This window comes from Lissotriton vulgaris, chromosome 3_1 (genome assembly GCF_964263255.1).
Source record: "Lissotriton vulgaris chromosome 3_1, aLisVul1.2, whole genome shotgun sequence".
Taxonomy (NCBI): Eukaryota; Metazoa; Chordata; class Amphibia; order Caudata; family Salamandridae; genus Lissotriton; species Lissotriton vulgaris.
The window spans coordinates 916324253-916337380 of record NC_141689.1 but is presented as its reverse complement, the minus strand read 5'-3'; the positions used below and the strand labels follow the sequence as shown (position 1 = coordinate 916337380).

At 47.0% G+C, this 13128-nt stretch overlaps 1 protein-coding gene across 1 annotated transcript in view; it reads left to right on the top strand.

The window, feature by feature from the left end:
• CEMIP2 (cell migration inducing hyaluronidase 2) overlaps positions 1-13128 on the top strand; it is a 336915-nt gene that overhangs the window by 196628 nt on the left and 127159 nt on the right. Inside the window, exons 11-12 of the mRNA XM_086961256.1 lie at positions 9808-9936; positions 12006-12094. Coding sequence (XP_086817382.1) covers positions 9808-9936; positions 12006-12094 — 218 coding nt within the window. The remainder of the gene's footprint in view (positions 1-9807; positions 9937-12005; positions 12095-13128) is intronic.

The following is a 13128-nucleotide window of genomic DNA, read 5'->3' as shown; positions in this document are numbered from 1 at the left end:
GTTGAATTGTGGGATTTGCAGTCCAACCTCTGTAGTTTGTCGCTCTCATTCCTTGGTGACAAATCTGTTTTCCCTCCAAATTTCTCCTTTGCTCTGTGCAAAGACCTGTGTGTCAAAACAGTGCACCCCCATCCACCATTTTGTGTTCACAAGCCATTGAGGCCAGCCCCCCTGCCCTCCCCCCTCCAGCAACAGGGATATTCTACATCAGAGGGTGCTCTGTGAGCTGTTTAAACTGTATTTACTGGGGCCTGTGCACTTCGTTTTTTGGCCTGCGAGGGGAGTAAAGTTTTATTCAAACAGTATTGTTAGATTTCGAGTTAGTGAAGCCTTTACCTGCAGATGTCCAAAGTGTGGATTGAGCCTGTCTGCCTCCTAGGAGATTCTGAACAGGAGAAGCAGCTTCCAACTCCCTGGCCAGCAAACCTTGTCTGAGGTCGCTGGGACCTTATATGGTCTGCTAGTGGTTGGCACATGTGTACACTGATTTGGTGGTTGTATGTGGTGTTTCTATTGGGTTAGGTTTAATGTCCTCATTGGTTGGGTATTTGAGGGTTCGGATTGGTTTCTGGGTCTGATTCAATCATTGTACGGTTGGGACTAGGGCTAGGGTTAGGATTTCTATTGGAAGTCAGGACTAGGGCTTCCTATGTTATTGGTTGTTGGGAATAGGGTGGGACTAGGGCTAGGGTTAGACCTTTAATTGGAAGTAGCTATTTACGGTTTCTGGTGTGATTGGCTGTTGGACTAGTTGTTGGGACTAAAAGTAGGGTTAGTCTTTCTATTGGAAGTAGGGACTAGGGCTACCTGTACCATTGGCTGCTTGGACTTGGGTTGGGACTACAGGTAGGGCTAAGGCCTTTATTGGACATATAGATCAGGGTTTTTGAACTGATTGGGTGCTTGGACTAGGGCTAAGATTGGCAGTAAGGTCCTGGTCTCCTATTGGTTCTAGATTTTAGGGCTAGTGTTGTGATTGAATAGTGTTAGGGTTAGGGTTCCCATTGGCTGAAGGGTTCACCTGATTACTAGGGCTATAAAAAAGGCCAGGCTTAGGGCGTCTCATCCCGGACGTCGAGGCTAAGGGCGGTGAGGACAAGGGTAGTTGCCTGTTTGAGCCTGTTAAGGGCGGAGAGGACAAGGGTAGCTGCCTGTTTGAGCCTGTTCGAGACTGGTCGGGACTACGCCAGAAATGCTGCCCTTTTTCTCATTTAGCAATACCCAAAACTCCTTTTTACTCATCCAAAGGCCTCCTCCTAGTGCTAAGACCTACAAAAAAAAAATCTTTTACTCTTTTATCCCTCCACTATCCTTTTCAATCGAAATTAACACACTAACATGTTCACTTCTCAAATTCCATATTAAACTATACTAATATACTACCCAAATAACTGAATAACATATCCACTACTCAAATTACTTCATATTTTTTTTTACTATACTAATTTTCAACAGTAATCCTTTATGGGTTTTTGGAGTGACGTGCTACTCGCCAGAAAAGCGATTCCACACCCAACAGTGCTATATGAATGCAAATCTTTCTTTCCCTTTTATCCCTCCACAATCCTTTTCACTCCAAGTAACTGACTAATATCCACCACTGACATTACTTCATATTTCACCATATCAATTCACCACTAATCCTTTGTAGGCTTCCTGAATAGCGTGCGTCAACAAGCGCTATATAAATACAAACCTTTTTCCTCCTCTATCCTTGTGCTATCATTCCAAATCCAAATAACTGACTAACCTAGCCACCACTTAAAATGTACCTGCATGTTTCACTATACTAATTCAACACTAATCCTCTGTGGGTCCCGGAATAGCGTGCTACTCGCAGAAAAAGCGCTTTGACGCCTCGTCTGGGGTAGTAAGCGCTATATAAATGCAGTTAAAATACAATACAATACAATATTTAATGGCATACGGCCCACCCTTCCCACTGTAACAAAAGATACTCCTTCTAGCCATAGATTTTGGTTAGTCTCTGTCTTTGCTGCCGCACCATAACAGCTTTTTGTAAATAAATAGGAAGAGGGACAGATAAATATCCACACTAAATAATCATTACTTTCAATAGAAATCTATTATTGATCTTGACACGCTAAATGTTTTAACTGAAACACCAAAAGCATTTTCATAATAAACACAGTGGCGTTACCCCACATGTTTACGCATCTCCGCGGGCCTAAGCTCACTGTGCCTTCAAAGGTAGCGCTGCCTCTGCAGGTCCTCGGATGGCACTATAAGGTTGCTTAGAGGACGTCCTGTTTCAGGTGGCTGTCAGCAAACTTTTATGTTTTACAAAAACAAACTCCCAAAGTAGGAGTTTTGTTTTTGTAAAACGAAATATCGATGACCCGGACACAGTGGGATTTTTCTCCCACAGTGCGGGGTTGTTTGGAGTCTGCCACATTTGTGGTGGAGTACCCTGTCCACTAACTGCTAAGTAAGGCCATAAATCTTTACACCGTAAATAGATAAACATGTTGGCCTTCTCACTTATAGTGACCTCAATTCACAAAAAGGAGAAGTTCTGGTTTTCTTCTATATTAGGAGTACATTTCAGATTGTGTGGCATTCACAGAGAATTTCAAAGCTTTTCTGAGTAGCTGTGACTGTTGCAGTTTTAAGCTTTACTCAGATATGTAAGCAGTTGCGCAATCCATACATGTGACTGGTGTACCCTTTTACCCGAGCATGTATAACATGAATTTTCATATGCATTTCAGAACAAATTTTTGTCTTTCCAAGTGAAAAACATTCTCCTTGTTGGAGAGACACCTTTACGGCATCCCCAAACGTTTTTAGCAGTGTTGTCCCCTATTCTTGGATCCTGACTCTGACCCTCTGGGCTGGTCACACCACCACGCACCGCGCACACTCCCCGTGGGTGTGCCCAGGCTGCCCCGATCCCGCCGCTGCCCGCAGCTGCGCTCCTGACCACTGGTGTGGTCTCAGCCTCCGTAGCGCAGCGCCGCTTTCTCCTGCTGACTGTTTGTTTTCCCCCCTGTTGCCCGTTTCGTGACCTGTCTCCTGTGATTTGCGGTTTGTTTCCCCTCTGATTGTTGCTGTATCCTCTGTTGCCCTTTCTGTGCCCAGCCTTTGTCCTCTTATTTGTCCTCTTATTTGTTGCCCGCTGTTTTCCCTTGCTGTGCCCCCGCCGTGTTTCCCGCCACCTCCCCGCTCCCCGCCGCTGCTCCCCTGCGGCCCCGCCCCCTTCCACCTAGGACCCTTCCCATTCGCCGCCCCGCTCCCCCCTCCCAGCTGCTCCTCCCTCGCTCCGCCCCCCCACTCTCCTCATATGGCAGAGTGGCAAACGCGCAGCGTTGACGCGCAGCGGGCACGCCAAAGGTAAGCCAGTCTGCGCCCGTCCGCGCCTGGACCGCGCCCAGCGCCCGAACCCCTGGCCCCCGCAGACACCAGCCCCCCCGCCGGACTTACAACACCACCGAACTCAACGCACTCAACACCGGCCGAATCCCGGGATGCTACCGAGCCACCCCGAGACGAACCCACGGACCCTTCAGCTGCCATTCCTGCAAGTTCACCTGCATCCGGACCTGCACCGCACCCGCCAAGCCGAGCACCAGCAGCAACCACCTGAAGGGCATCCTGCTCAACACTCGCTCCGTCCACAGACACGCCGTCGAACTCTGGAACCTCCTCGACACCACATCCCCAGACGTCGCATTCCTCACGGAAACCTGGATGAACGCCTCCTCAGCACCCGACATCGCCATCCCGGAAGGATACAAGATCACCCGGAGGGACCGCGGCAACCAAACTGGAGGAGTCATCGCCATCGTCCACAGGAACACCATCCGCATCACGACCAACACCAACGACACCCTGACAACCGCCGAACACCTGCACTTCCAGATCCACACCAACCCGAAGACCACCCTCAGAGGCACCCTCATCTACAGACCCCCAGGACCCCACACACAATTCAGCGAAGACATCGCCGACTTCATCACCCCGCACGCCCTCCCCTCCGCTTACTACATCCTCCTCGGGGACCTCAACTTCCACCTGGAGAACAACAACGACCGCAACACCACCACCCTGCTGGACAACCTCGCCAACCTCGGTCTCAAGCAGCTGGTGACCACCCCCACCCCCACCTACTACGCCGGACACACACTCGACCCCGTCTTCTCCTCCAGCAAGGACATCACCTTCAGCCACGCCACCGGACTCCACTGGACGGACCACAGCTGCGTCCACTTCAGCTTCCAAAGAACAACGGTCCACCACCACCAGCAACAGGTTGCACGCAGAAGCTGGAACAAGATCACAGCCGACCAGCTCGCTGCATCCCTGAGCCAGCACCCCCCCCCCCCCACCAGCTCAGCGAACCCCAGCCAGGCCGCCGACAACCTCACGAAGTGGATCAGCAGCTGCGCAGACGTCCTCGCCCCACTGAGGACCCCACCTAGCAGACCCGGCAGCAAGAAAGCACCCTGGTTCACCGACGAACTCAAGAGCTCCAAGAAGAACTGCCGAGCCCTCGAGAGAACCTGGCGCAGAGACCCTACACCAGACAACATGACCACCCTCAAGCTCGCCACCCGAAAACACCATCAACTGATCCATGCCACCAAGAAAACTGCATTCAAGGAACGACTGGACAACAACGCACACAACAGCAAGGAACTCTTCAACATCGTTAAAGAGCTCTCCAACTCCAACGCCGGAAACAACGACATCACCCCATCTCAAGACCTCTGCAACTCCCTCGCCTCCTACTTCCACAACAAGATCGCTGACATTCACAACAGCTTCAGCACACAACCAACGCTCCCCACGACCGCACCTACGCTCCCCACCACCACCCTACGAGCCTGGACCCCGATCAGCACCGAAGACGCCATCCGCACGATGGACGCCATCCACTCTGGATCTCCAACCGACCCCTGCCCCCACCACGTCTTCAACAAGGCCGACGCTGTCATCGCACCCCACCTGCGGGACATCATCAACACCTCCTTCGACACCGCTACATTCCCTGAGAGCAGGAAGCACGCCGAACTCAGTGCTCTACTTAAGAAACCGTCAGCGGACCCCACCGAACTCAAAAACTACCGCCCCATCTCGCTCTTCCTGTTTCCGGCCAAAGTCTTCGAGAAGAACGTCAACAAGCAGCTGGCCGCCTTCCTCGAGACGAATGGATCCCTCGACCTCTCGCAGTCTGGCTTCCGGGCCAACCACAGCACCGAGACCGCCCTCATCGCTGCCACCGATGACATCCGAGCCCTGCTCGACAACGGAGAAACAGCGGCCCTCATCCTCCTGGACCTCTCTGCGGCATTCAACACTGTCTGCCACCGCACCCTAGTGCCGCGCCTCAGCAACGTCGGAATCCAGGAGAAGGCACTGGAGTGGATCATCTCCTTCCTCGCCGGAAGGACACAGAGAGTCCGCCTTCCCCCGTTCAGATCAGAAGCCACCGAAGTCATCTGCGGCGTCCCTCAGGGCTCCTCGCTCAGCCCCACCCTCTTCAATGTCTACATGAGCCCCCTTGCGGCCATCGCACGCCAACACAACCTCAACATCATCTCCTACGCCGACGACACTCAGCTGATCCTCTCCAACGACCCCGCCACCGCCAGAGCCAACCTACACGAAGGGATGAAAGACGTAGCCGAGTGGATGAAACTGAACACAGACAAGACGGAAGTTCTCATCCTGGGCTCCTCTCCCTCCGCCTGGGACGACTCCTGGTGGCCCCCCGCCCTGGGCAGCGCACCCAAACCGACAGACCAAGCACGCAACCTGGGCTTCATCTTGGACTCCTCCCTCTCCATGACCAGACAAGTCAACGCCGTCTGTTCGTCTTGCTTCAATATCCTGCGCATGCTACGCAAGATCTTCCGGTGGATCCCCACCGAGACCAGGAAGACGGTCACCCAGGCCCTCGTCACCAGCCGACTGGACTACGGCAACGCCCTCTATGCCGGAACCACCGCCAAGCTCCAGAAGAGACTCCAGCGGATCCAGAACGCCTCAGCAAGACTCATCCTCGACATCCCCCGACACAGCCACATCTCCGGACACCTGAGAGACCTGCACTGGCTCCCGGTCAACAAGAGAATCACCTTCCGTCTCCTCACCCACGCTCACAAAGCCCTACACAACCAAGGCCCAAGATACCTCAACAGCTGCCTCAACTTCTACACTCCCACCCGCCAGCTTCGATCGACCATCCACGCCCTCGCCGCCGTCCCCCGCATCCGAAGAGCCACAACAGGAGGAAGGTCCTTCTCCTACCTGGCCGCCAAGACTTGGAACTCCCTCCCGACCCACCTCCGCCTGACCCAAGACCACCTCGCCTTCAAGAAGCAGCTCAAGACCTGGCTGTTCGAGCAGTAGCGGACCCCCCCTCCCCAGCGCCTTGAGACCCTCCGGGTGAGTAGGGCGCTATATAAATGCTTTGATTGATTGATTGATTGATTTTTTGACTAATACTATCCTTGTCAGGAGCGAATTACTTAGTGTGGATTTTGTCTGAGTGTGACTCTCAAAAGCAGGTGTTCTTCCTAGACAACCATCCACAGGCTAGATTGCCCCCAATCTTCCCCTGTCAGCAAATTTGAACATACGTCAAAAATGAAATTGTACTGGTGTATCATTATGGGTGCGCAAATCCCTTAACAGCTGCAACTTTACGGTTTGTGAATGAAAGTATTTGACACTCATTATCTGCTTAGGTGTGTAAATAAATACATTTGAGAACTGGGCCTAAGGGATGGATATAGTTCAGTGGAAATTGTTGAAAGTTCCAGACTGATCTGCACTGAAATGATGGTTACAACTGCCGTTCAACATCTGTCCTTGTATAAAAGTTTGAGATGCAGGCGATAACAAAGAAGTTACTGTGTGTTTAGCAGCAGTGCCGCAATAAATGGTGCCCCTGTCACTCGCCTTGAAAGTGGAGTTATTTTTGCCATTGTGGATGCAAGTTTTTAGGTTTAAATCTTTTTATTAGCATTTCGTAATCAAAGGCGAACAGTGTGATAGACACATGTCCTCCAACGCTGGGCCGGTAAACCAACAATGAAATGCAGATAGATAAGGGAGCCAACAGACTCACATGTACAAGGGGCCGAAAAAGGAAACTTATTTTACCCTCCCATCCCTCTCACCCCCTCTCCCCCCCAGACCCTCGTCCACCAACTAAGAGGCCAGTGCGAGACAGGCTTACTTCTCCTCTTTCAGCGAGGTATCCTGGGGCTCCCCCTCGGAGGGGGCCAATAGGCACAGCAGGCGAAGGTACCTCGGGCAGGTGAGCCCCCTAAACTCATAGCCCAATAAGGCGAGAAATGGCTGCCAGAGATCTACAAAAGTGAAACCCTCCCCAGCTAATGTAGGAGTCCTCTTTTCCATGGATGCACGTTTTTAGGACAAGTGATGCAACCCCTAGATTAAACAAAGAAGCCCCACTATTTAGCTTGTTCACTTCTATCTAGCTGCTATGAAGCCCACTCTTTGAAAATACTAATTTCTTTGTTTAGAAGATAACACATGCAGTTCTGTCATAAGTGACCACTGGTTCAAATTAGTAACGGGTGGTGATGTTTCAAATATGAGTAAGATTAAAGGGTACCAACTCTTCAATGCCTTTATTATAGACTGCCACAATCTGACTAGGGCCTCTGACAATGTGTATCGCATCCTTTGATTACATTCTTGCCTTTATGAATGAATTCTAATTTAGATATTTTGTGCTGCAAAGATGCTCTCAAAAGATTAATGTATTGCATGTTGTCATCCATTTTGTCAATTGTGATTTAATTGCAATTTCGAGCATAAGACCGAAATATAGGTCGACTCATGCTTAATATCCGCTATATATGCAAAGACCACCATCCCTGACATAAGTGACAGTCATTTATCCCTACTTAACTAATGGTGTGACAGTCTTAATGCTCCTTCTGAACAGTTTAGCAATACTGATAGCTTTGGATTGCAATAGTCTCCTGGAGCACCTCAAATATTGCACAGATGCCAATAAGGGAACACATATGTTTGCAGTCATTTCTCACCCACTGGTTCGGAGTGTAGATAAATTTACCACAGCCACAATGATGTGTTTACCACCACATGTTGGTAGACCTTAGCATTGGATGTCACATGTACATTGCTGACCTGCAGCAGTCCTTCAATCCGCAGTCCACTTTCCAAGCACACCAGTCCTTAATCCCAATTTGTAATATATTGACTCAGCCCCCTCATAAGAATATGTGTTGGTGCCCCAGAACTACTGCTGATTGGCCCTAAATGAACAGGATAATGATTACACTCACTTGAGTCCACCCTAAACCCCAAAAAGAATCGTGGACTCGATCACACAAAAAACTGCAACCTATATTGCTATTTTGATCCTTTCAACAATCTGGTATCCTTAAATCTTAAAATGTCGCTGGCATTAACTTAAAAAATAAGTAACTGTTTCCTACCAGAAGTCAATCCATATATTCTCATATTATCCATTTTGATCACCAGGCCAGAGCCACTGTGTAGCCACTTGCTGAAAGTATAGAACTCTGCAGAAAGGATTCTAGTCGAGGCACCTCAAAAGGCCTTCACCACATCTATTCTTAGGAAACATCATTTGTTTCATGTCTCAGCAACAATCACTTTAGACTGTTCGCATAAGCGGACAGAGCTTGGGTGGCAGGCCTTAAGCCATTGGAACAAACACTGGCAAAGCCAATAGATCTGGATTTAATATGCTAATCTATGCAACTTTATCACAGTAGGGCGAGACCTACTTGTGGGAGCTAACACGAGTGGACAGGGAAAGCAATGCTGTAAAGTATTCCCTCATGCAGTTCAATGCAGCATTTGACTTTAGGCTGAAGGATACATTGAAATAGCAGTAGCATTAGGTGATATGTGAATACTGCCCTGAGCGGAGCCAAAATGTGAATGACAAAGTCTTAAGCCTTTGCCTGAAACAGTCTAATCGAAGAAGTCCACTGGTCGAAATGGGTGGCTCTAAAATCCACACTATGTATATTTCTAGCAGTAGGCCTCTTTGAAAGAATAGCTGTGCTGTTGAAACCCAGACCTGAAAATACAATACTTCTCTGTGGACCACAAACGCTCCTATGTGCTGAGACCAGCATGACCCCTACATTCACAAGAATGCGGATAAATAAGCCCGAGAGATCATTCCCATACCACAGCCCCAAGATCAGAAATAAGCATCACTGTCTTAAGGATGGTGATGGAACAAACCAGATCCACCAGGAGAGCTAATTCTGCTTTGATCTCATCAAGTGTTCACTGGAGCGGGTTCACATCTAATACTAACAGCTGCGCCTGGGGATTGCAGAGACAAAAACAGATGTTCAATTCTAACACAATAGGCAAAAACTGATTTTGTGCCATTTTTCAGGATATGTAAAAATGTATTATAACGTTTTAAAACATTTTTTCACAACACTTACCTATGTATAAGATATCTTAAATTTCACACAGTATTCACATTACCCTCCAGTTGTTAATGATTAGGGTGGGGCATCTTGGCACAGTGCTCAATAGCCATTGTATCCCTCTGTCGCAGTGTCCATTGCCTACATCTGTCTCTAACAATCTGGTGACCTTTGACACTACTCCATCCCACCCTCTGGTCTGTGATGAAACCAGGTAAACCAGTGTTTTCAGGCCATCTAACACTGATCATATGATTTTCTTGGTAATGCAGCATGGTTGACTAATTGTTTGCATACTGTTCTATTATTTAATCACTTCCCATTGATGTGATTGGTTAACGTGCACAGTGCTCTTTTATTGCAGGATGCAGGAATATGGTATGTGTTCCACAAGATGTCAACAGGCGACTCCCACGGCCTCCACCCAGAAACCAAAGCTGAACTGACACCACTTGGCATTTTCTACAATAACCGCGTTCATTCGAATTTTAAGGTACATTACGTTTTATTGAGAAGTAATTAGAACATTTGTTTGGATACCCGAATATTTGCCAGTGTGAAAATAAAAATCCCCAAAATATGTACACCTATGCATCTAATGGGGCTAACATAACTTTTCCTGTTAATTCACTTATGCAGCACATCCTCACTTTGGCTGTTATCATTTTAATTAAACATGGCCTATTCATTCAAGGTTTGAAAAAACACAAGGCATTTAGTTAACTAGTTCACAGTAGCCGTAGATGTAGCGCTCACAAGCACTTTGTCCTTTTTCTGTAGAAAAACAGATTAATAGTGGTTAGTCTCTGTGCTTTACTTTATTTGAAGCTTTTGTGGTCTTTGTGCTTTTTACTCCTTTCTCCACTTGTGCTTTTGCATCATGCATGTGAAAATGCACCTGTTAGTAGAGCTATTATAGATACAGCATGCACTGCACTGCCTCTCAGCGCTCGTCCCATGCACTCTGTTTCAGAAGGGAGTGAGGGTTGCTTCTATTGCATACATACTAGCATCCTGTCGTTCGAGGTGAGACTCTAAGGAAAGTGAAGCAAATTGTGTCAGATTGTGATAAAGGTTACCACTGGGAGATTCATCCTCACCACAAAATTCAAATACATAGTCAACCACCCAACTACCTTTTCTGTCCCACCGGTTATCATTTTAATTGAATTAGTGAGACTCCTATTTTCAAACGCAAGAAAACCTATATGAAACTAATTGTTGGGTTTGTATTGCTACATAGACGACAATAAAAAAACAACTAATCTGGCTCTGATTTCCTAAAATTGTTGGTGTAACAATTGGCACAAAAAGGGAGATCAGGTGTGAACCAGATAATAACTTGTATGTCATTCAAACAAAGATCCCTTTATGATTTAAACAGCTAAGCCTGGCAGCAGCAATAGCCTCGTGATTAAAGTGAGACTGATCGCAGGCGCATTGTTTGCCTTGATCATGAATGTACAGTTCAAAAGATGAAGTGCCTCGAATAGCTATATACTACTCACATATCAGCCCTACCGCATGTTATGCTGGGTGGATTTCCCCATTGAAGTCCTAATTATGGGTGGCCTCATAATTCCGATGGGGCTGATAACACCAGTAACCGGTCCCAACGGAAGTATGAGATTTGCAGAAACACTGTAGGTCTCTGAACTGAAAGCAGTCGAAATCTCCGGGTCCAAGTCTGGCTCAAAATGAGAAATGACCATCTGAATCTGACCCGGAATAACCGTTTCGTGAATCCTCGTTTCGTGGTGGACCCTTTAGGTCCAACTCGAAGTGGGCTGGGTTTTACACACCCTCTGAATTACCTGTACGCTTGGCATGGGTAAATCCAGTGGTGGAGAAAATCCGGCCACTCCTAATGAGGGCCTTATTGACATACTCCTCATTTTCAGCCCGTTTATTTCTTTTTCTTTTTAGAGCCTTCCCCTGAAGAAGATTTTATGGATAGCACGAAATGCATAGGGATATATTATTAAGCATTTTTGGATCCACCTTTGGCATCGAATTTGGAACATACCAATGAACTTTTGATATATGAAACCATTAATGAAATAAAATTACTGATGGACTAAACCCTCTGTTCCTTTTAACTTCATTATACCCTGTTTGGGTATTCATCACGCTGTGCGTAGGGGGACAACTCCTATCAGGATTTTCTTTTTTGATTCTTCTTCCAAACGCCCTTTGGTCTAGAGAGCGAAGCCCCGGCAGCACGCGACAACCTCACAGACTTTCAATTTGTTTGTGCGTGTATAATCCTGTTTTTTGACCTTATTGACTTGCCACATAATTTGTGTCTGATATGTGTAGTGTAGATGTCTCTTCGGGGAGCACACATATTTTGCAAAAGTATTCAGCTTGTTCAAAGATTGATCGTTCCAGTTTTCTATGAGGTAAATTGAAATTCCTTTCTTTCTCAAATAATGAAGCCTAGAAGGATTTTTCAGTTATGAGTGTTGCTTTATTTAGCATGCTAAAGAAAAAAAGTTTGGGATATTTATACTGGAAATGCAAATTTATCGCCATCCTAACCAAGCACTTTTTTCCACTCAGGCTGGTTTATTTATTGACAAAGGTGTGAAAACCTCGAACGCCAGTAGTGAAGATGCAAGAGAATACCTCTGTTTGGACAACAGTGCCAGGTAAGACATTGGATTCACTCGGGTATAAGCTCGTGCAATACGCTCAAACACCCCCAAAAATACAACACACACTATACTTTCATTGTTCCGCTAAGACAGGTGGCCGTCACAGATTAGCAGAGAAGTGTGCCCACATAGTGAGTGTAGTTTGATGCCACACATTGGTGGTTGGGACTACATAAATGCAAATAACATAAAACAATATGTTTAATAGAGGTGGAACAAGAGTCAAAGAAGTGGGGTGTTTGGTTTTTAAACAAAGTGATGGTTACAATAGTTGACAGGGAAGGTGCCAAGACCATCGTGGTGAAAATATTACACTGCGCCAATAAACAACCCATAATTTTATTCAATTAGTGTTTTTATTTTGTGATATTTGTATTTTTGCAAACAAGTCACAGTATTGTAAATTCAGCCCACTTTGTGTCATTACGTGCGGTTTGCATATAAGCATTGTAGTGTGGGTCCCCTAATAATGGCTGCCACACAATGCCTCTGAGGGTGATTTGGGGTACTGTGCCATTTAAAAAAACATTTTTTAGAAGGCATGGATGAAAAGGCAGGGTAAATGTAAGTATTCAGATGGTTCAGTAGTGTTTTCCAAATTTGCCAACATTGGCACCTTGAACAGCTTTGGTATTACCTCAAAATGTGGTTGCCTGAAAGTCCTAGAGATAGTGGGGCATATGCATCAACCCTTCCTCATACATGTTACTTATGCTTGGATAAAGTTGCCACTCGCACATTAATAATTTTAGGACACATTCATAACACTTGCGAAAGTACAAAGTAATACATTTTAAAGACTTTGCCCTGGATTCACACAAATCTTCAACAACCTGCTGACCAGTGGGATGTGAGTAAGTGTGGAACTTTCAGCAGTGTAGCAATGGGAACATGGGCGTGCATGAGTAGTGTTAAAGGCCATCCAACTGAGGTGTTGTTTTGAGTGGTCAGAAGCTCTCTCAAATGCTCTAAAATGCACTTGCAACAGTTTTGGAGACTACAACCCACACCTACATTGATCTGGTGTA